Source organism: Scyliorhinus canicula, chromosome 20 (assembly GCF_902713615.1).
Source record: "Scyliorhinus canicula chromosome 20, sScyCan1.1, whole genome shotgun sequence".
NCBI lineage: Eukaryota > Metazoa > Chordata > Chondrichthyes > Carcharhiniformes > Scyliorhinidae > Scyliorhinus > Scyliorhinus canicula.
In genome coordinates this window covers 86,158,920-86,184,027 of record NC_052165.1, presented here as the reverse complement: position 1 = coordinate 86,184,027, position 25,108 = coordinate 86,158,920, and the positions used below count along the sequence as shown (strand labels likewise).

Here is a 25,108-nt window from a genome sequence, read left to right as displayed (position 1 = left end):
TAGTTCTGCTTTCACCCGCCAGTGGAAACAACCTGCCCGCATCTATCCTATCTATTCCCTTCATAATTTTAAATGTTTCTATAAGATTCCCCCCTCATCCTTCTAAATTCCAACGAGTACAGTCCCAGTCTACTCAACCTCTCCTCATAATCCAACCCCTTCAGCTCTGGGATTAACCTTGTGAATCTCCTCTGCACACCCTCCAGTGCCAGTATGTCCTTTCTCAAGTAAGGAGACCAAAACTGAACACAACACTCCAGGTGTGGCCTCACTAACACCTTATACAATTGCAACATGACCTCCCTAGTGTTAAACTCCATCCCCCTAGCAATGAAGGACAAAATTCCATTTGCCTTCTTAATCACCTGTTGCACCTGTAAACCAACTTTCTGTGACTAATGCACTAGCACACCCAAGTCTCTCTGTACAGCGGCATGCTTTAATATTTTATCGTTTAAATAATAATCCCGTTTGCTGTTATTCCTACCAAAATGGATAACCTCACATTTGTCAACATTGTATTCCATCTGCCAGACCCTAGCCCATTCACTTAACCTATCCAAATCACTCTGCAGACTTCCAGTATCCTCTGCACTTTTCGCTTTACCACTCATCTTAGTGTCATCTGCAAACTTGGACACATTGCCCTTGATCCCCAACTCCAAATCATCTATGTAAATTGTGAACAATTGTGGGCCCAACACGGATCCCTGAGGGACACCACTAGCTACTGATCGCCAACCAGAGAAACACTCATTAATCCCCACTCTTTGGTTTCTATTAATTAACCAATCCTCTATCCATGCTACTACTTTACCCTTAATACCATGCATCTTTATCTTATGCAGCAACCTTTAGTGTGGCACCTTGTCAAAGGCTTTCTGGAAATCCAGATATACCACATCCATTGGCTCCCCGTTATCTACTGCACTGGTAATGTCTTCAAAAAATCCACTAAATTAGTTAGGCACGACCTGCCCTTTATGAACCCATGCTGTGTCTGCCCAATGGGACAATTTCTATCCAGATGCCTCGCTATTTCTTCATTGATGATAGATTCCAGCATCTTCCCTACTACCGAAGTTAAGATCACTGGCATATAATTTCCTGCTCTCTGCCTACCTACTTTTTTAAACAGTGGTGTCACGTTTGCTAATTTCCAATCTACCGGGACCACCCCAGAGTCCAGTGAATTTTGGTAAATCATCATTAGTGCATCTGCAAGGGAAAGATCAAGCATAAGAACATAAGAACTAGGAGCAGGAGTAGGCCATCTGGCCCCTCAAGCCTGCTCCGCCATTCAATTAGATCATGGCTGATCTTTTGTGAACTCAGCTCCACTTTCCGGCCCGAACACCATAACCCTTAATCCCTTTATTCTTCAAAAAACTATCTATCTTTACCTTAAAAACATGTAATGAAGGAGCCTCAACTGCTTCACTGGGCAAGGAATTCCATAGATTCACAACACTTTGGGTGAAGAAGTTCCTCCTAAACTCAGTCCTAAATCTACTTCCCCTTATTTTGAGGCTATGTCCCCTAGTTCTGCTTTCACCCGCCAGTGAAAACAACCTGCCCACATCTATCCTATCTATTCCCTTCATAATTTTAAATGTTTCTATAAGATTCCCCCCTCATCCTTCTAAATTCCAACGAGTACAGTCCCAATCTACTCAACCTCTCCTCATAATCCAACCACTTCAGCTCTGGGATTAACCTAGTGAATCTCCTCTGCACACCCTCCCGTGCCAGTACGTCCTTTCTCAAGTAAGGAGACCAAAACTGAACACAATACTCCAGGTGTGGCCGCACTAACACCTTATACAATTGCAACATAACCTCCCTAGTCTTAAACTCCATCCCTCTAGCAATGAAGGACAAAATTCCATTTGCCTTCTTAATCACCTGTTGCACTTGTAAACCAACCTTCTGTGACTCATGAGTCACAGACTCATCGTTGGAATTTAGAAGGATGAGGGGGGATCTTATAGAAACATTTAAAATTATTAAAAACACTAGCACACCCAAGTCTCTCTGAACAGCGGCATGCTTTAATATTTTATCGTTTAAATAATAATCCCGTTTGCTGTTATTCCTACCAAAATGGATAACCTCACATTTGTCAACATTGTATTCCATCTGCCAGACCCTAGCCCATTCACTTAACCTATCCAAATCACTCTGCAGACTTCCAGTATCCTCTGCACTTTTCGCTTTACCACTCATCTTAGTGTCATCTGCAAATTTGGACACATTGCCCTTGGTCCCCCAACTCCAAATCATCTATGTAAATTGTGCCCACAATTGTGGGCCCAACTCGGATCCCTGAGGGAAACCACTAGCTACTGATTGCCAACCAGAGAAACACCCATTTATCCCAACTCTTTGGTTTCTATTAATTAACCAATCCTCTATCCATGCTATTACTTTACGCTTAATGCCTTGCATCTTTATCTTATGCAGCAACCTTTTGTGTGGCACCTTGTCAAAGGCTTTCTGGAAATCCAGATATACCACATCCATCGGCTCCCCGTTATCTACTGCACTGGTAATGTCCTCAAAAAATTCCACTAAATTAGTTAGGCATGACCTGCCCTTTACGAACCCATGCCGCGTCTGCCCAATGGGACAATTTCTATCCAGATGCCTCGCAATTTCTTCCTTGATGATAGATTCCAGCATCTTCCCTACTACCTAAGTTAAGCTCACTGCCCTATAATTTCCTGCTTTCTGCCTACCTCCTTTTTTAAACAGTGGTGTCACGTTTGCTAATTTCCAATCCACCGGGACCACCCCAGAGTCTAGTGAATTTCGGTAAATTATCACTAGTGCATCTGCAATTTCCCTAGCCATATCTTTTAGCACTCTGGGATGCATTCCATCAGGGCCAGGAGACTTGTCTACCTTTAGCCCCATTAGCTTGCCCATCACTCCCTCCTTAGTGATAACAACCCTCTCAAGGTCCTCACCTGTCATAGCCTCATTTCTATCAGTCACTGGCATGTTATTTGTGTCTTCCACTGTGAAGACCAACCCAAAAAACCTGTTCAGTTCCTCAGCCATTTCCTCATTTCCCATTATTAAAACTCCCTTCTCATCCTCTAAAGGACCAATATTTACCTTAGCCACTCTTTTGTCTTATATATTTGTAAAATTTTTACTGTCTGTTTTTATATTCTGAGCAAGTTTACTCTCATACTCTATCTTACTCTTCTTGATAGCTTTTTTAGTAGCTTTCTGTTGCCCCCTAAAGATTTCCCAGTCCTCTAATCTCTAAGCAGTAGCAGTACAGAAGAAGATACCAGGTGGGATAGGGGATGTAGTTTGACAAGGTCTCGGAATATGGGTCAGACTGCAAATGCTACTCGGAGTAGAAGCCCACATGCTTGATTTTGGTGGCCTCCAATAAATTAGATGAAAAAGTTATAAAAGATGCCAAGCAAGAAGAACTACATAGTTGGAGTGAATTTTGGATATACATGGAAGTACCAGATGGGGGACTAAGAGCTCTACCCCACAGATGGATTTGCAAGGAAAAGGTCTCCTGGATGGAACCTATCAGGCAAAGGCCAGGCTTGTGGCAAGGCGATTTGAAGAAAGCTTAGAAGATCGGGATTTAAGGATGGATTCACCTATAGCAGGAAAGGTTATTTTGAAGGTCTTATTGGCTTATTAGCCACAAGGCGTGGGAATGCAAATCTATAGATATAAAAGTCGCCTTTTTGCAGGGGCATCAGATTCAGAGAGACATTTTTCTCCATCCTCCTAAAGAGGCAGCTAACATAGAAGGGGTACTCTGGAAGTTGAACAAATGTGTATTTGGATTTAAATGATGCATCTAGAGTCTGGTATTTTTCGTTAAGGTCTGTTTTAGTCAAGGTGGACGGTTGCTAGTTGAAAGCAGATCTAGCAATGTTTTACTGGCACTATAAAGGAAAACTTTCTGGCATCTTTATGATGGATATATAGATGATTTTTTGTGGGCTGGTAATAGTGATTTTGAAGCTATTGTTATCACTGGGCTGAGGAAAGAATTCAGGGTTGGAAGTCAGGCTTCAGGTGTTTTCAAATATATTGTGGTGGAAATCAAGATTAGGTGCCACTGTGTGTCAACAATCTTATTTGGAGAACATCACCCTAGTAGCAATTAGTCATGGTCGGACTTCACAAAAAGACATAGTGGTTTCAAAGACAGAAAAAGAGGAACTGCAAAGTGTAATTGGGCAACTAAATTGGTCAGGTAGACAGACTTGACTGGACGTTAGTTTTGATGCCCTAGAGTTGAGTACAAAAATGAATGATCCTATAGTGGTAGACATAATGAGAGCAAACAAAACGGCCAAACTAAAAATGCAGGAGTGTATTTTGAGGTTCCCCTTTTTTAGGTGATCTTTGGCACTTGAATCTCATGGTTTATCGTGATGCGCCCTATGCCAATTTATGTGATGGGGTTTCAAGCACAGGAGGTTTTATAATTTTCCTTTTGGGAACAATGGTGAATGTTGCCCCTTTCTGTGGGAAACAAAGAAAATAAGGGGAGCAGTTAAAAGCACATTGGCCGCTGAGACAATAAGCTTTATAGAGGCAGTGGATATGGCCTTTTATGTATGCCAGAGATGAACAAACATTTTGGGATTTGGGGATTTGGGTAAAATACCCACTGAGTGTCACATTGACAATAAATTCCTGTGGGAAAATGTACACTCCATTGAGTGTCACATTGACAATAAATCCCTGTGGGAAAATGTGCACTCCACAAAAAGTATAAATGAGAAAAGACTGAGGATTGGCATCGCCAGTTTAAAGCAGATGCCGGGCAAAGGAGAGATATCAAAAGTTAAATGAGTCGACAGTAGCTATTAGTTATCTGATTGTTTTACCAAGCGAGAGGCTAGTTCGAAGAAACTTTTGGACATTATTAAAGAAGGGCGCAGCTTTCTGTGAATTTTTTTCTTCTTCAAGAAATGAATGTTTAAAAAAAAGAGAGAAAAATTGCAGTTTTTTGTGTTTCTTGTATTTTCTGATTTTCTGGGGAAACCAATATTCGTCAAAATATTTTTTTGCTCCAAGGCAAGGGAGACTGTAAGAATGGGTTAACAGCCCTTCCAATTAAATACTGATTTGATGTTAATTATCCAATAGAAGTCACTGATATATAAAGGGGTTACAGGAGGCACTATTTGTTGCTGGAGATTTGTGTGTGAAGTTGGTTAAAAAGAAATAAAGGTGTTTTGTGGAGAAGCAGAACTCTTGTCTCCTTTACTTTACAGCCACCCAGAAGCTTAAACACGTGGCTGGGATCAGTTAACCGAATGTAGATCAGGGGTTACATCAGGAATCCACTGGATCTGTTTGAATCATGCACAGCGAGCAACCAGGGATTTGAAATATCAGAAAACTGAACATCTCTCTGAATAACGTGCTGTGTTATTACCAAGAGTGGGGGTGTCAGTTACAAGGGGTGAAGATTTCAAGGTGAGAGGGGGAAAGTTTAAGGGAGATGTGCGTGGAAAGGTTTTTGCGCAGAGGGTGGTGGGTGCCTGGAACGCTTTACCAGCCTAGGTGGTAGAGGTGGGCAAGATAGCATCATTTAAGAGGCATCTAGACAGGTATATGAACGGGCGGGAACAGAGGGAAGTAGCCCTTGGAATATAGGAGACAGGTTTAGATAAAGGATCTGGATCGGCGCAGGCTGGGAGGGCCGAAGGGCCTGTTCCTGTGCTGTAATTTTCTTTGTTCTTTGTTCTTTCTTCTAAATTCAGGCTAAGTTCCTCCGTATATTAATGTTTAAGTAGGTATTGGCCTTTTGTTCCAGGTAATGTTAAGCCTACCGTGCGGCTGAAGGACAAGGAGACCCTCTTCATGCTACTTGCCCTTCACATGGAAGAGTCTCCACTCTGCAAAAATCCAATGAGGCAAAATCATAAAAAGAACAATATCACGGTAAGAAAAGTAAAGAGACAATATACCACTGATTTCTGAATTGCCTCAGTATAATCAATTCAGATTCATAATAGAATCATTGAATCATAGAAAGTTTATTGCACGGAAAGAGGCCACTTGGCCCAGTGGGTCAGCACTGGCTGAAAAATTAGCCACCCAGCCTAATCCCACTTTTCAGCATTTGGTCTGCAGGTTAGGGGAGTTGAGATGCAGATACAAATACCTTTCAAGTGAGTTGAGGGTCTCTGCCTCGCCTCCCCTTTCAAGCAGTGCATTCCAGACCCCACCACTATCTGGATGAAACCATTTTTCTCTTGAGGACTGGGGCTTTGGTACCACATTGATATTTTTACCAACTCTTCCAAGTTACAAAGTGTGTTGCTCTGCACCAAGAGAAGCATTGTAGCTGAGCACAGTCCAGAGGAGTTGTTAGTACCCAAGAATGCATCATATGATATTGTTGATCTTGCCGCAATAAACATCAGCCATTCTGACTTTAAGCCTTATCCACTCACCATTGATTAACCATTCAAACCTTTGTAATTTGCCCAGGGATTTTATTTGTCTTGAGATTTGTTGTTTGTTGGAAGAATAATTTAAATTTCTATTTTTAGGAATCGTATTAAGCTGTCGTACTATGATCTATTTGTCTCTTGCATTCACAAAGCCAACGTAAGTGGCTCAGAGCCTCCTGTCAATTCCATGACCTCTCATCCCAGCTGTTCATAGTTCTGTGTTTTCTTCCTGTGTCTTTTCAAGCATTTGGCGCCATCCTTCTTTCAGACTTGGATCATTGCAATCTCCTGCTGAATATTAACTGATATGATATCTGTTTTTTCCAGGGAGCTATCCTTGGCTAGAAGGCTTGACTCTCAGTACGTCTAAACATATGTAGAAACGCACTATTCTAATTGATTGTGGCACTTAATTCACTTGTTTTTCTTGAACAGCAGCACCCAGAAATGTGGGTGAGGTTTGGTGCATCGCATCTGATAACAATAAGTTGTAGTTCATCGGCCTATGTTTGGCTTGACCTGATGGGAAACAGGTTACTCTGTCATAATACACTTTTCATGAGGCGAGATGATTTAATACCATGTGTGGACCTGATCTAAGTGTTTGAGACCTTTGCATTTTTGTAGTATGAGATGTCAGCTCTTGACATTTGAGGGTCAACCATTTTGCAACATAGAACATACAGTGCAGAAGGAGGCCATTCAGCCCACCGAGTCTGCACCGACCCACTTAAGCCCTCACTTCCACCCGATCCCCGTAACCCAATAACCCCTTCTAACCTTTTTGGTCACTAAGGGCAATGTAGCATGGCTAATCCACCTAACCTGCTGATCTTTGGACTGTGGGAGGAAACCGGAGCACCCGGAGGAAACCCACGCGCATATGGGGAGAACGTGCAGACTCCGCACAGACAGTGACCGGGCGGGGAAGCGAACCTGGGACCCTGGCACTGTGAAGCCACAGTGCTATCCACTTGTGCTACCGTGCTGCCCAAAACTCGCTCCAAACTGCATATTTGTTCACCGGTTTTGGTTGGTCAGAGCCTGTGCAGGAGGTGCCTGCAAGCGCTCCTACAGCCTGGACGGCCAAAATGGGTTCAATGGGTTCTTCCTCTTCCAGAACGGAACCAAATGCGCGATTGACCAACCTCGGCCCTCCCGACTTGGTGTTGAAGTAAAGCTGTTGAATCTCGCGTTAGGCTTCTCACGGGAGTCGCAACGCTCAAAACCCAACCGAATCTCTCGCGATGTCGTGATCTGGATATCGCCGACGCTGGGCAAGATGCAGGTCAGCATATTTAATTGATCCATTAGACTCATTTAAATATCCCTGCGTTAGATTATTTGTGCTCCCGCGAACTAATGGCCTTTCCAGCAAGGCCTCAACCAAGCACCCTTTAGGACTGGTCCACACACACGTGAGAGTTTCCCTAGGCCATTGGAGACCCCTAGGGGTTGGGCAGGGTGGCTTTACCTCTATAATCTTGGTACTTCCATGGTACCTGGGTGGCACTGCCAGGGTAGCAATGCTGGGGTGCCAGGGTGGCATTGCTAAGGATCTGGCCTGTGGGGGGCCATGCCCACAAAAGTAATGTTAACTGCAATGTTTTTACCAAATCTAACAGTCTGCTTTTAGTCTCTGTCTGTAAGGTACTGCGTGTGACCGTCTCCACCCACAAAAACTTCAGAGCCTCTGGAAGAGCCAATGTCCAGAACACATTCTCCACTTGAACTGGAATACCACACCTGAAAAGCAACCGCAATATGCTCACCCCTCACTGTCTTTAAGTTCATTAAGCCAATCCAATAGATAGACTTTTATCCCCCTCGAGCCCCCAATTTGTATGGGCCAGGGTTTAGAGAACCCCAAAGTATATCATGGAGATCACCTGACCCACAACCTTTAATAGATCGTGGTATGGGGAGCACATGGCCCACTCTACAGGTGTGGTACAGCAGAACTCTAAAAGTATTTTTTAAAGCAAAACAATGTTTATTCTATGAACTCAGTTAACCTTTTTAAAACATACAGTGAACGCCTTTGCAACCATCAATTCAAATATCCCCATCAAAGAATACAACATTCTAAGTAATCCTTAAATTTTCCTTTTAACATCCATAAGACAAAAAGAACCCTTTGTATAGAAAGTCATCAGGCTTAACATCACTACTGAGAACAGTTACCACGTTGAAATCACCAAACTAGAGCTCAGCTCCACCCACACTCTGATACCACTGTAGCCACTTGAGCAGACAAACATTTCTTAAAGTGACATTCCCATGACAGATCTTAGACTGCTAGCTCAATCTTGTAACTTCTCAGTACTGAATTATTCCATGATTAGAGACCAAATAGTCTTCGGTATAATTGATGAAAACTCAGAGAACGATTCCTGAGGCAAAAGGATCTCAGACTTGAAAATGCGATTAAAATGTGCCGTTTACATCAGTTATTGAAAAATCAGTACCAAGAGTTTTTTCTCCGTGAAAAGGGTGCAAAAACGGACCTCGAGATAGAATGTGTTGAGGCAGTGTTGCAGATGAAAAATATGCAGATGGCAGCCACCTTGAGCAAGTGCATGCTAACCCATTTTGTCAAAAGATGCAAGACGGACGATAACCGATCTGCGCATGCGTGAAGAAGTGGCGTGCGTGATGATGTGTCCATCATGACATGTGGAAGGTGTGAAACCTCCCACTTTAAAAACAAATGCCCTCAAGAGGAAAACAATGCTCACAATGTAGCAAGCAAAACCACATTGCTGCTCAGTCCAGATCTACACACACATTTAAATCTGCAAAGTCAAATTCAAGACAGATTAACGTGCGAAGTGTAGAATCACTTCTCAAGACAGTCTACTCCATTAATTCTGATACAGAATGGAATACTGTATTGCAAGTCAATGATTATCAAATCAACTTTACAGGTGCTTCTGCCAATTTGCTTACCACACTTGACTTCACAAAGCTGAAGCAAACCCTGAGAATAAATCAATCAGCTTGTCAACTGCGTGACTACGATGGCAATTCAATCACACTAATTGGATCATGCCATTTGCTAGATTCCAATAATGATGCAACGATTCCTCTAAGATTTCAGATTGTTGAATCATAGAACATAGAATTTACAGTGCAGAAGGAGGCCATTCGGCCCATCGAGTCTGCACCAGCTCCTGGAAAGAGCACCCTACCCAAGGTTAACACCTCCACCCTATCCCCATAACCCAGTAACCCCACCCAACACTAAGGGCAATTTTGGACACTAAGGGCAATTTATCATGGCCAATCCACCTAACCTGCACATCTTTGGACTGTGGGAGGAAACCGGAGCACCCGGAGGAAACCCACGCACACACGGGGAGGATGTGCAGACTCCGCACAGACAGTGATCCAAGCCGGAATCGAACCTGGGACCCTGGAGCTGTGAAGCGATTGTGCTATCCACAATGCTACCGTGCTGCCCCAATCAGACAAGTCTTCGCTCTTGTGCAAGCCTGCAAGGATTGACACCTAATTCAGAGAGTTTATAATGTGACTCCCTCTCAGCCCGTACCAGCATCCCCAAACAGGCGCCGGAATGTGGCGACTAGGGGCTTTTCACAGTAACTTCATTGAAGCCTACTCGTGACAATAAGCGATTTTCAATTTTTTTTTTTCAACCAATGATTCAAGATGGCATTCAAGGGATTTTGAATCAATTTCCAGATGCCTTCTACGCATGGGTACTCTTCCGTACAAGTACAAAATTCAGTTACGGATGGATGCCAAACCTGTGGTACACCCTCCGAGGAGAGTTCCTGCTCCACTTAGAGAAAGATTGAAACTTGAACTTGCAGGATTACAACATCAATGCATCATTTCAAGAATCACTGAACCGACTGACTTGGTCAGCTCGATAATTTGTGTGAAGAAACCTTCACACTGTGGATATGCATGGACCCAAAGATCTGAACAAGAATATTAAGAGGCAACACTATTCCATTCCTAAGAGACAGGAAATCACTCATGAAATGGTTAACTCTTTTCCAAATTGGATGCATCAGGAGGATTCTGGCAAATGCGACTTGAAGAATCTAGTAGAAAGTTATGCACTTTCCACACGCCCTTTGGCAGGTTCTGTTTTAACAGGATGCCATTTGGGATCATCACAGCGTCTGAGATCTTTCTTCATGTAATGGACTGAGGGTATCAAAGGTGTTCGTGTTTATGTAGACGATATCATCATTTGGTCATCTTCATGAGAACACATCTCAAAATGAGTACATGTTGCGCGGCGCCGGCACGCAAGCGGCCGCCACATGCACGGACCCGCGGTGAGCGGTGCAGGCCGCAAACGGCAGCTGGAGCAGCGCGGAGCACTCCAGCTGTAGGCAACAGAATCGCTGAGCCAAGAGGCCCGTTGACACCGGTGTGAAACACTCCGGTGTTTACGCCGGCGTCAACACTTAGCCATGTTTTTAGAGAATCCCGACCATGATATTCCAACCACTTAGGGGCTGTCGACAGTCGAACGTTAAAGTGGAGAAACGACTTCAAATCACCAAACGACTTCTTTACAAAGCTTTAGATTCTTTGTCAGATATCAATCTAGCGTTACTATCATCTGCACAGATGTTAATGAACAGAGATTTGAGAACAACTCTACCATTTTTGTCTCGACCAAATCCAGATCTTCTGCCCATGATACAACAGATGAAATATCAGCGTGAACAACAGAGAATGTATTATAATTAGCATACAACCACTCTGGACTCGTGGCAGCACAGTAGCATTGTGGATAGCACAATCGCTTCACAGCTCCAGGGTCGCAGGTTCGATTCCGGCTTGGATCACTGTCTGTGCGGAGTCTGCACATCCTCCCCGTGTGTGCGTGGGTTTCCTCCGGGTGCTCCGGTTTCCTCCCACAGTCCAAAGATGTGCAAGTTAGGTGGATTGGACATGATAAATTGCCCTTAGTGTCCAAAATTGCCCTTAGTGTTGGGTGGGGTTACTGGGTTATGGGGATAGGGTGGAGGTGTTAACCTTGGGTAGGGTGCTCGTCCCAGGAGCCGGTGCAGACTCGATGGGCCGAATGGCCTCCTTCTGCACTGTTAATTCTAATTTCAATTCGAAGGATCAAATAGAAATAGAAAATAGAAAATCGCTTATTGTCACGAGTAGGCTTCAATTAAGTTACTGTGAAAAGTCCCTAGTCGCCACATTCCGGCACCTATCCAGGGTGGGGTACCTGATGGAGGTTGGTCTGCTCCTACAAGAGTCATCAGACAAGCAGCAGCATGTTCTAACATAGTTCAGACAGCTGACGGACTAACAGTTCGACGGAATTGCCGAGCACTACTAAAACTCAAGCAACACACTAATATATTCCCAGATTTACAACTTCATGAAAGTATTCTCCATAATACTTTAACCAATGCTCAAGTTCATGACAACTGACAGAGAACTGTTAAAACTTTTACGTCACCTCCTCGTGTATTAAGAAGATCTACTTGGAGAAGAAGAAAACCAAACAGACTGAATTTATAAATAAGTTACAGTGAACTTTGTGATCATTATTCATTTGTCACTACGTTCCAAAGATATGAACATATGTATTGTCATAATATTATTATACATTTATTCCTTTGTTATACATAGGAAAGGAATTTTAAAAAAGGGGGATGTAATGATATGTATATAGGATACCAGTAAAGGGTTAATTATTACATCTCAGTGTAATTCAAACACTAGAGTGCACCACGAGTTCCCAGTATAAATATCAGAGCTCAGGGAATCTTGGGTAGTGTTAATGTGGAGATGCCGGCGTTGGGCTGGGGTGAGCACAGTAAGAAGTCTTACAACACCAGGTTAAAGTCCAACAGGTTTGTTTCAAACACTAGCTTTCGGAGCACTGCTCCTTCACCTGAGGAAGGATATTCCAGTCCCATGTCGGTGCACAAATTTTCTAGCGATGAAAGGTGCAGTCACTGGGAAATTCCGTTGACAAAGGCGGGGTTGGTAAACCCCATTGACGGCCTGCCTGCGTCACAGAAAAACAAATGCCGGGTTGGTCAGTAAATCACACGCTTAGGAATTATTTGGTTTAATCACGCTCCATTTTTCTCCTGCAGGACGTCCTCCCATTGAATGGTTGTTGCAGGTTCCGGGGTTTAGGTGTTTTAGTAAGGTCAGAGAAGGGGGCAAAGGAGGGGGAGGTGTGGCGCTGCTAGTCAAGGACAGTATTACGGTGGCTGAAAGGATGCAAGATGGGGACTCTTCTTCCGAGGTAGTATGGGCTGAGGTTAGAAACAGGAAAGGAGAGGTCACCCTGTTGGGAGTTTTCTATAGGCCACCTAATAGTTCTAGAGATGTAGAGGAAAGGATGGCGAAGATGATTCTGGAAAAGAGCGAAAGTAACAGGGTAGTTGTTATGGGAGACTTTAACTTTCCTAATATTGACTGGAAAAGATATAGTTCGAGTACATTGGATGGGTCGTTCTTTGTACAATGTGTGCAGGAGGGTTTTCTGACACAATATGTTGACAGGCCATCAAGAGGTGAGGCCACATTGGATTTGGTTTTGGGTAATGAACCAGGCCAGGTGTTAGATCTGGAGGTAGGTGAACATTTTGGAGACAGTGACCACAATTCGGTGACCTTTACATTAATGATGGAAAGGGATAAGTATACCCTGCAGGGCAAGAGTTATAGCTGGGGGAAGGGCAATTGTGATGCCATTAGACATGACTTAGGATGTGTAGGTTGGAGAACTAGGCTGCAAGGGTTGGGCACACTCGATACGTGGAGCTTGTTCAAGGAACAGCTATTGCGTGTTCTTGATCAGTACGTACCAGTCAGACAGGGAGGAAAGGGTAGAGCGAGGGAACCGTGGTTTACCAAAGAAGTGGAATCTCTTGTTAAGAGGAAAAAGGAGGCCTATGTGAAGATGAGGCGTGAAGTTTCAGTTGGGGCGCTTGATAGTTACAGGGAAGCGAGGAAGGATCTAAAGAGAGAGCTAGGACGAGCAAGGAGGGGACATGAGAAGTCTTTGGCAGGTAGGATCAAGGAAAACCCAAAAGCTTTCTATAGGTATGTCAGGAATAAAAGAATGACTAGGGTAAGAGTAGGGCCAGTCAAGGACAGTAGTGGGAAGTTGTGTGTGGAGGCTGAGGAGATAAGCGAGATACTAAATGAATACTTTTCGTCAATATTCACTCAGGAAAAAGATAATATTGTGGAGGAGAATGCTGAGACCCAGGCTATTAGAATAGATGGCATTGAGATGCGTAGGGAAGAAGTGTTGGCAATTCTGGACAAGGTGAAAATAGATAAGTCCCCGGGGCCTGATGGGATTTATCCTAGGATTCTCTGGGAAGCCAGGGAAGAGATTGCTGAGCCTTTGGCTTTGATTTTTAGGTCATCATTGGCTACAGGAATAGTGCCAGAGGACTGGAGGATAGCAAATGTGGTCCCTTTGTTCAAGAAGGGGAGTAGAGATAACCCCGGTAACTATAGGCCGGTGAGCCTAACGTCTGTGGTGGGTAAAGTCTTGGAGAGGATTATAAAAGATACGATTTATAATCACCTAGATAGGAATAATATGATTAGGGATAGTCGGTATGGTTTTGTGAAGGGTAGGTCATGCCTCACAAACCTTATCGAGTTCTTTGAGAAGGTGACTGAACAGGTAGACGAGGGTAGAGCAGTTGATGTGGTGTATATGGATTTCAGTAAAGCGTTTGATAAGGTTCCCCACGGTCGGCTATTGCAGAAAATACGGAGGCTGGGGATTGAGGGTGATTTAGAGATGTGGATCAGAAATTGGCTAGTTGAAAGAAGACAGAGTGGTGGTTGATGGGAAATGTTCAGATTGGAGTTCAGTTACGAGTGGCGTACCACAAGGATCTGTTCTGGGGCCGTTGCTGTTTGTCATTTTTATAAATGACCTAGAGGAGGGCGCAGAAGGATGGGTGAGTAAATTTGCAGACGTCACTAAAGTCGGTGGAGTTGTAGACAGTGCGGAAGTATGTTGCAGGTTACAGAGGGACATTGATAAGCTGCAGAGCTGGGCTGAGAGGTGGCAAATGGAGTTTAATGTGGAGAAGTGTGAGGTGATTCACTTTGGAAAGAATAACAGGAATGCGGAATATTTGGCTAATGGTAAAATTCTTGGTAATGTGGATGAGCAGAGGGATCTCAGTGTCCATGTACATAGATCCCTGAAAGTTGCCACCCAGGTTGATAGGGTTGTGAAGAAGGCCTATGGTGTGTTGGCCTTTATTGGTAGAGGGATTGAGCTCCGGAGCCATGAGGTCATGTTGCAGTTGTACAAAACTCTAGTATGGCCGCATTTGGAGTATTGCGTACAGTTCTGGTCGCCTCATTATAGGAAGGACGTGGAAGCTTTGGAACGGGTGCAGAGGAGATTTACCAGGATGTTGCCTGGTATGGAGGGAAAATCTTATGAGGAAAGGGTGATGGACTTGAGGTTGTTTTCGTTAGAGAGAAGAAGGTTAAGAGGTGACTTAATAGAGGCATACAAAATGATTAGAGGGTTAGATAGGGTGGCCTTCTCCCGCGGATGGAGATGGCTAGCACGAGGGGACATAGCCTTAAATTGAGGGGTAATAGATATAGGGCAGAGGCCAGAGGTGGGTTTTTTACGCAAAGAGTGGTGAGGCCGTGGAATGCCCTACCTGCAACAGTAGTGAACTCGCCAACATTGAGGGCATTTAAAAGTTTATTGGATAAACATATGGATAACAAGGGCATAGTGTAGGTTAGATGGCCTTTAGTTTTTTCCATGTCGGTGCAACATCGAGGGCCGAAGGGCCTGTACTGCGCTGTATCGTTCTATGTTCTATGTTCCTTGAGGGCTTTGAACTCTTGCAGTTCTTTGAAGATATTTGCGTTTCATTTTCAATTGAAACAATGCATCTATGATTACCGCAGCTGGAATTTGCACTTGTAGGGCTTGTTTTACCAGCTGTTCATGCCAGCGCGAAATTTCAATCCCACGTCAGCACACGGTTTTCCCAGCGATTGAGGTGTGCTGTCAACGGGATATCCTGTTAACAATGACGGACAGGTCAATCCTGCTGGTGGGCCACCTGCCCCTCCAAAAAACACGGCGGAGGGTCGGTAAATCCTGCTTGTAGTTTAAGCATGCCGACCTCTCCATTTCTATTGCTGGAATACAGGAGGTTTTCTTTGCTGGGAAATGTAGGAACTGCTTTGTGGCATTCTTGATGCCATGACTTAGTTTTACAAGCGCATTATGTGACACATCTGTCAGAATCAGGTGGAAGTACAACCTGGGGTGACATGCTTTTTTATGTCTTCACTCTTTGTATCAGTTGAAGAGCCTCTGCCCTCAGGCCTGGCATCAGGATATAAGCATCTCTTCTCAGTCACCTTCCAGCACAGAGATAGATTTGGCACCCAGGTATTTCTCTGATTCATTTGGTAGGATATAGGAAATGATCTTGCCCTTGCTGGGATAGTCCCGGAAGGTGTCCCATTGAATGTGGAATCTTTTGATTTTGAGTCATCAATGTTAACGTTAAGGTTCCATTCAATCCCAACGTATGAGTCACTTAGGAAGGCAATGTCGTCTGCCAAGGCCAATGTGGAACAGATGATCCCTTTGCCAACAAGGATCATGGAGACTCCTGAATGGGACTTCTTCTGGGAGCATAGCAATAGGTCCAAAAATATGTTTAAAATATTGCTGGGAGGGTATCACCCTGCTTGACTTCCTTCTCTAATTTTAGTTCTGTTCCCTTCAACCACAGTTGTATTGTTGGAGTAAAGGTCTTAGATGAATGAGATGAAGTTTGATGATAGACTCATTCTGTAAAATGCTTTCAAGAGGTGTTTGTGTCCAACAAAGTTGAATGCTTTTGTAAGATTGACAAAGAGAACTGCCAGGTCCTTCCGATTGTGTTTGGCTCCCTTATTAATATTCTCAAGAACGGAGAGAGTTGCTGCTCGAAAACTCTTGCCCTTCTACCTAGAGTTGACTTTGACTTTCTCACTCAGTCATTTTGCCACGACTTTAGAGGCAAAGCTGCAGAGGGTCCATTGTGATTTACAATGAGTTATGGATATTTACTCCAAGGTCCTCACTTGAGAAGAAAAGAGAAAAGTACAGCACAGGAACAGGCCCTTCAGCCCTCCAAGCCTGCGCCGGCCATGCTGCTTGTCTCACCTAAAACCATCTACATTTCTGGACACCGTATCCCTCTATTTCCACCTATTCACGTATTTTTCAAGACGCCCCTTAAACGCACCTGCTTTCACCACCTCCTCTGGCAGAGTGCCAGGCACCAACTACCCTCTGTGTAAAAAAACTTCCCAAGCGCATCTCCTCAAAACTTTTTCCCTTGCACCTTAAACCTATGCCCCCGAGTAATTGACTCGTCCACCCTGGGAAAAAGCTTCTGACTATCCACTCTGTCCATGCCCCTCATAATTTTGTAGACTTTTGTCAGGTCGCCCCTCAACCTCATTCAAGTGAGAACAAACTGAGTTTATCCAACCTCTCCTCATAGCTAATGCTTGGAATGACAAGTGTCAAGTTACATTTGCGCCACACAAGTGCCAGACAATGACCATCTCCTACAAGAGAGGATCTAACCATCACCCCTTGATATTCAATGGCATTACCATTGCTGAATACCCTTCACTATCAACATCCTGGGGGTTACCATTAATCAGAAACTGAACTGGACCCAGCCATATAATATAATGTGGCTACCAGGGCAGGTCAAAGGTTTAGGAATCCCAAGGCGAGTAACTCACCTCCTGACTACCCAAAGCCTGTCCACCATCTACAAGGCACAAGTCAGGTGTGTAATGGTATACTCTCCACTTGCCTGGATGAATGCAGCTCCAACAACACTCAAGAAGCTCGACACCATCCAGGACAAATTAGCCCACTTGATTGCTTCCCCTTTCCACAAACATTTAAACCCTCCACCACCGATGAACAGTGGCAACCATGTGTACATTCTGCAAGATGCATTACAGTAACTCACCAAGGTTCCTCAGGCAGCACCTTCCAAATCCATGATCACTATCATCCAGAAGGAGAAGAGTGTCAGACACCTGGGAACCCCACCACCTGGAAGTTCCTCTCCAAGTCACTCACCAACCTGACTTGGAAATATATCTCTGGTCCTTCACTGTGTTTATGACAAAATCCTGGTACTCCCTCCCTAACAGCACTGTGGGTCTACCTACACCTCAAGTACTGCAGCGGTTCAAGAACGCAACTCATCACCACCTTCTGAAGGGCAACTAAGGATGGGTAACAAATGTGGCCTAACAACTGATGGCCACATCCTGTAAAGAACAAAGAACAAATAAAAGTACAGCACAGGAACAGGCCCTTCGGCCCTCCAAGCCAGCGCTGACCATGCTGCCTGTCTAAACTAAAATCTTTTACACTTCCGGGGTCCGTATCCCTCTATTCCCATCCTATTCATGTATTTGTCAAGACGCCCCTTAAACGTCACTATTGTTCCTGCTTCCACCACCTCCTCCGGCAGCGAGTTCCAGGCACCCACTACTCTCAGTGTAAAAAAAACTTACCTCGTATACCCATTAAACCTTGCCCCTCGCACCTTAAACCTATGCCCCCCAGTAATTGACCCCTCTACCCTGGGAAAACGTCTCTGATTATGCACTCTGTCTATGCTCCTCATAATTTTGTAGAGCTCTATCAGGTCGCCCCTCAACCTCCTTCATTCCAGTGAGAACAAACCAAGTTTATTCAACCTCTCCTCATAGCTAATTTACTCCATACCAGGCAACATCCTGGTAAATCTCTTCTGCACCCTCTCTAAAGCCTCCACATCTTTCTGGTAGTGTTGTGACCAGAATAGAACACTATACCCCAAGTGTGGCCTCACTAAGGTTCTGTACAGCTGCAACATGACTTGCCAATTCTTATACTCAATGCCCCGGCCAATGAAGGCGAGCATGGGTATGCCTTCTTGACTACCTTCTCCATCTGTGTTGCCCCTTTCAATGACCTGTGGAGCTGTACACGTAGATCTCTCTGACTTTCAATACACTTGAGGGTTCTACTATTAACTGTATATTCCCTACCTGTATTAGACCTTCCAAAATGCATTACCTCACATTTGTCCAGATTAAAATCTATCTGCCATCTCGCCGTCCAAGTGTCCAAACGATCTAAATCCTGCTGTAAATGATTTTTTTAAAAATGCCGTCCATACCAAACAGTATCCTAGTAAACTTGCACCCTCTCCAAAGCCTCCGCGTCCTTATAGCAGTGTGGCAAAGAGACTTGAAAACTATGGGCTGGATTCTCTGTCCCGCCATGCCATATTTCTGGTTCAGTGGGCTGCTCCGTTTCGCCAGCTGGTCAATGGGGTTTCCCATTGTGGGACAGCCCCACGCCATCGGGAATCCCTGGGCTGCCGGCAAAACAGAGAAACCCGGCAGCTGCTGAACCAGAAATCTGGCGCGGTTGGGGACAGAGAATCCAACCCTATCGTTTTCAATTCTGGTCGTCCTATATTCCAAGTGTGGCCGATTCTATACATCTGCAGGACTACTTTCCAATTTTTATACTCAATTTCCCTCACCGATGAAGGCAAGCATGCCGTATGCCTTCTTGTCTCCTTTCTCCACATGCGTTACCACTTTCAGTGACCTGTGAACCTGTACACCCAGATCCCTGTGTCTGTCAATATTCTTTGGGTTATGCCATTTACTGTATATTTCCCACCTGCATTAACTCACATTTGTCTCGATTAAATTCCATGAGTGGGATTCTCCGAGCCTCTGTGCTGAAATCACGCTCGGCGCAGGGGTGGAGAATGGGCGCGATGCTGCTCCCGCGATTCTCCGGTCAACCCGATGGGTACTCGGAGCGGTGGCTGCCGTTTGAGTCCGCAGCCACCCTGGTGAAGGGCAGAGGGATCCTGGGGGGCCTCCAGGACGGCCAGGCTTGCGATCAGGGGCCACCAATCGGCGGGTGCCGCGGGGTGGTCTAGTTTGTGGGGGTCGGCCCGCTGTGTGGGTCCACCATGTTGCGCGGACCCCCGGCTGGAAGTGCAGGGGTCTGTATCAGCAGCCGGAGCTGCGTGGAGCACTACGGTGCTGTGCAGGCCCCCTACAGGTAAGTGAATTTCTGGGCCAAAGGGCCCGTTGACGCCGGCATGAAACGCTCCGGGGTTTACTCCCCCGTCAACACTAAGCCGCCGTTTTGGAGAATCCCGGCCCATTTCTCAGTACATAGTAGTATTCAGTCAGTGTTCTCCCATTGATTGTGCATTGCTATGCAGAAATTGCCCTCCCCTTTTCTGGGTTGAATTCCATTTGCCACTTTACTGCTTGCTTGACCAGTCCAATGATATTTTCCTGCAGTCCACAGCTATCTTCTTTGCTGTCAACAATGTGGACAATTTTTTGTATTGTCTACAAAACTTTTGATAATTTCCCTTCTAGTTTCAGCCACACCATTAATATATGGCGTAAAAAATAACGGACCTGGTACAGAGCCCAGCAGAACCCCACCAGAAACAGTTGCAAAAACATCAAAAACAGAATTTTTGAGCAAATTCTGTTTCCAGCTTGCAATATTCCCCTGGATCCCATTGGCTTTTATTTTTTTAACCAGTCTGCCATGTGGGACCTAGCCAAATGCCTTGCTAAAATCTTTATAGACCACATCAACCGCACTGTCCTCATTAATCCTCAATTTAGCGAGCCAAACATGACCTTCCCTTAACAAAACAATGCTGTGGTTGGTTAATCTGTGCTTCTGAGAGTGTCCCTTTTACACTCTGTACACGTCAACATTTCTTGCATATCATCAGCAAGTGATCGGATGCTGCATTCACGGAGGTGCTGTATTTCAGATGGTGCATCAAATTGAGTCCCTGTCTGCTCTCTTTGGTGATAGAAAATATAATTTTGATGAACAGGGGAGTTATGTGTTAATCATTAACACATTTCTGTTTGTGGGAAGCTGCTGTGTTAGATTTCCGACACGAGTGGCAATACTTTATTAGTGTCACAAGTAGGCTTCCATTAACACTGCAATAAAGTTATTGTGAAAAGACCCGAGTCACCACACTCTGGCACCTGTTGGGGACTTGTGGGAGGAAACTGGAGCACATGGTGGAAACCCATGCAGACACGGGGAGAACTTGCAGACTCCGCACAGTGAACCAAGCCGGGAATCGACCCGGTCCCTGGCACTGTAACAGTGCTTGCCACTGTGCCGCCCATTTTAATCTACTTCATTGATTGTGAAGGGCTTGGAATAATAGATTGTTACCGTGAGTTACTGCGCCTTGAGTGTATCTGCAGCAGAGAGACAGCAGCAGGTGGTGAAGGTAGCTCAACACTATCTTCACAAGGGCAATTAGAGATGGGTTAATAAATACTGGCCTAGCCAGTGATCCCCACATCATAGAATTATAGAATCCTGAAAGTGCAGAAGGAGGTCATTCAGCCCATCAACTCCGCACCAACCTTCCAAAGGTCAATGCACCTGCCCCAACCCCATCGCTAAGCGGCAATTTAGCATGGCCAATCCACCTAAACTGCACGGGTGGGTTTCTCCCGCACTTGGCGCGATGGCCTGGTGCCAAGAACGGAGCGAACCACTCCGGCGTTGCAGAATCCTCCGCACTTCTGGGGGCTAGGCCGGCGCTGGAGGGGTTGGCATTGTGCCATCTGGTGCTGAAGGGCCGCCGTGGTCCCGCGCATGCGCAGAACCGCTGGCGTGTTCCTGCGCATGCGCAGGGGGTTCTTCTCCGCGCCAGCTATGGCAGAGAACTACAAAGGCCTGCACGGAGGGAAAGAGTTCCCCCATGGCACAGGCCCGCCCACAGATTGTTGGGCCCCGATCGCGGGCCAGGCCAGGATTCCCCCACGCCCCTCCCAAGGACCCCGCTAGACGGCCGACAAGCCAAGTCCTGCCTTGGTGGACCATGTCCATTTCACGCCGGCGGGAGTGGCCAAAAACAGGCAGCCGTTCAGCCCATCGGGCCCCAGAGAATTGCTGCCAATGGCCCTCAACTGGCGCTGCGTGATCCCCGCCCCGCCTGAAAACTGGTGCCGGAGAATTCGGCAGCCGGTGTCAGAGCGGCAGGGCGGGATTCACACTGCTCCCGCCGATTCTCCAACCCGGCGGGGCTCGGAGAATCCCGTCTCACATCTTTGGACTATGGGAGGAAACTGGAGCACATGCAGTCATGTGGAGAACGTACAGACTTCTATGAAAGATCAAAATTAAATCACACTCAAACTTGGTATGAAATTCAATGATAATATTACCACTCGGGCGGCATGGTGGTACGGTGGTTAGCCCTGCTGCCTCAAAACACTGAGGACCCGATCCCAGCCCTGGGACACTGTCCATGTGGAGTTTGCACTTTCTCCCCATGTTTGCGTGGGTCTCACCCCCACAGCCCAAAGATGTGCAGGATAGGCAAATTGGCAATGCAAAATTGCCCCATAATTGGAAAAATAGGAATTGGGCACTCTAAATTTATTTAAAATAAATATTGTCACTCTTCATTTGTTGCTCAGACACTGAAACAGTCCATGTCCCAATGCAGCAAGACCTGGACAATATCCAGGCTTTGGCTGATAAATGAAAAGTAATAGTCTGCATCACACAAGTGCCAGGCAATGGCCATCTCAAACAAGAGAGAATCTAACCCTTGACATTCAATGATATTACCATCACTGAATCCCCCACTATCAACATCCATAAATAAGGCCATAATAAAAAAGAACAGAATTAGTTAATTTTGCCCATCAAATCTGCTCCGCCATTTGACCATGGCCAATGTATTTCCCATCTACATTCTCTTGCCCTCACCTCATGACCCCAGATCCCATTATTAACCAATAATCCATCTATCTCTGTCTTAAAGACACTCAGTGACTTGGCCTCGACAGCCTTCTGTGGCAAAGAGTTCCACAGATTCACTGCCTTCTGGCTGAAGAAAATTCTACTCATCTCTTCAATCTGAGGCTGTGCCCTTAGATTCTAGTCTCTCCTACGAGTGTAAACATCTTCTCCATGTCCACCCTTTCCAGGCCTCTCAGTATAATGTTTCAATGAGAACCCCCCTCATCCTTCTAAACTCCATTGAGTACAGACATAGATTCCTCAACCGCCCCTCATATGTCAAGACCTTCATTCCTGGGATCAGTCTTATGAACCTACTCTGGACCCTCTCCATGGCCAGCACATGCTTTGTTGGATCCTGAGGGTTATCATTGACCAGAACTGAACTGAACTATCTATTATTGCTTCACCAGCAGGTCAGAGACTAGGAAGCCTACGGAGAGTAACTCACCTCCTGACTCCCCAAAGCCTGTTTGCCATAGACAAGGCACATATTCAGGTGTTTCCACTTGCCTGAATGAGTGCAACTCCAACAACATTCAAGAAGCTCGATATTATCCAGAACAAAGTGGCCCGCTTGATGGCACCCTATCCACCACCTCCAATATCCACTCACCCCATCACCGAAGAACAATGGCAGCCATGTATACCATCTACAAGATGCACTGCAATAACTTGCCAAGGCACCCGAGGCAGTAAATATATAGAAACACCAGCATCAGCAAGTTTCCCACCAATTCACGCACCATCCTGACTTGGAATTACATGCTGTTCCTTCACTGTCGCTGGGCCAAAATCCTGGAAATCTCTCTCTAACAGCACTGTGGGTGTACCTACACCTCAGGGACTGCAGAGGTTCAAGAGACAATTCACCACCTTCTGAAGGGCAAGTAATGATGGGCAATAAAAATGCTGGCCGAGCCGGCCGCAACCGTGTCCTGTGAAAGCATAAAGCAAGGTTATTAATATACCCTGTCTATTACACAAGACTATATCTAAACGAGTCAATTTTTTGATTGGTTCCTTTACACACTCATCTGGATAATTATCCTGAATGCAGTCCCGAACTCTATATCATTCCTGCAAATTTGGTTTGCGCAGCCTCTGAACTTTAATCTCTCATAATTACTCCATCAGGCTTTCAACGCCAAATTCCCTGATTGATATTTTGCTTGTTTTCCACTAGCATCCAAAACCACTTTCAACCCCTTGATAACTTGAGAATAGAGACTCAAACTTGGAAAAGGGACGCTGATTAAGCAAATTATATTCAATTGAATTGTGCAGGTTAGGTGGATTGGCCATGATAAATTGCCCTTAGAGACCTTAGTAATGCCAGGTTAGGAGGGGTTATTGGGTTACGGGAATAGGGTGGAAGCGAGGGCTGAAGTGGGTTGGTGCAGACTCGATGTGTCGAATGGCACTGAATGTTCTATGTTCTATATGGTGACACTTAATCAAAAAGTAAAGGAGTACTTTGTGGTATGGGTGTTGATTGTCTATTCCTAATCCACCACTGTTCTTGCAGATGAACAAAACTGGGATTGTTATTTGTGACTCGGATTCGATTCAGCGTGTGGTGATGATGGATTGCTCTCGGGAACAGCTACATGCTGCACAGCTTGTGATGGTGAACCTGACAACGAGAGCAAGAGATTGTGATGTGTACTTATCCCGGAAACCCTGCACGGACTGTGCCAAATGTCTCGTTCAAGGCAAGACTCAAGCTTTAATAAATCACTGACTACACAGCACTTTATTTCCTTCTGTTTTCCTGCCCTCTCCTCTCGGTGGTCGTGCTGGTTCTCTGAATGAGAGATTTCTTTTTTTTTTTTTAATAAACAATTTTATTGAGGTAGTTTTTGGCTTTATAAACAGTTACAGACATCATCAGAAAGGAAGCAAAAAAGGCAAAAATGTGCAAACATCCACGTACTTTCAATACTTCCATCGTACCGTATTGCACAAGCCCGCTCCCCTCCCACCCGTACTACCCGCCATATTTTCCCTCCTACTCTACTCTACCCCCACCCCCCTGCTGACGCTCACTCTCCCGCAAAGAAGTCAATAAATGGTTGCCACCTTCGGGTGAACCCCTGCACAGATCCCCTCAAGGCGAACCTAATTTTTTCCATCCCCAGGAAACTTGACATGTCCGCGAGCCACCACTCAGTCTTCGGGGGCTTTGAGTCCCTCCACGCCAATAATATTCGTCGCCGGGCTATCAGGGAAGCAAAGGCCAGCACATCGGCCGCTTTCTCCCCCTGGACGCCCGGGTCTTCCGAAACCCCAAAAATTGCCACCCCTGGACTCATCACCACCCTTGTTTTTAGCACCTGGGACATGACCCCCGCAAATCCCTCCCAGTACCCCCTCAGCTCAGGGCATGCCCAAAACATGTGCACATGGTTCGCTGGTCCTCCCGCGCACCTAGCGCATTTGTCCTCTATCCCGAAAAATTTGCTCATCCGAGCCACCGTCATATGGGCCCGGTGAACGACCTTAAATTGGATCAGCCCGAGCCTAGCACATGTCGCGGTCGAGTTTACCCTACTCAGGGCCTCTGCCCACAGCCCATCCTCCATTTCCCCGCCTAGCTCCTCCTCCCATTTAAGTTTCAGTTCCTCTGTCTGGGACCCTTCCTCCCTCATGAGCACCTTATAAATACCCGAGACTCTACCCTCCCCTTCGTCCCTCCCAGAGACTATTCTGTCTAGGATCCCCATTGGCGGGAGGCGCGGGAAAGATGGGACCTGTCTACGAACAA

At 45.5% G+C, this 25,108-nt stretch overlaps 1 protein-coding gene across 3 annotated transcripts in view; it reads left to right on the top strand.

Moving 5' to 3' along the window:
* The window catches only part of LOC119955236 (cytidine and dCMP deaminase domain-containing protein 1-like), a 64,048-nt gene extending 39,955 nt beyond the window's left edge, over positions 1-24,093 (top strand). For 2 of the 3 annotated variants that reach the window (XM_038781270.1, XM_038781271.1), the window contains 2 exons: positions 5,816-5,943; positions 23,870-24,093. In XM_038781270.1, the coding sequence (XP_038637198.1) occupies positions 5,816-5,943; positions 23,870-24,085 (344 nt within the window). In that variant the 3' untranslated portion in view covers positions 24,086-24,093. Of the gene's footprint in view, positions 1-5,815; positions 5,944-6,557; positions 6,616-23,869 lie in introns of all 3 variants that reach the window. The other variant, XM_038781272.1, reaches the window with a different exon arrangement.
* Positions 24,094-25,108: the final 1,015 nt, after the last annotated feature.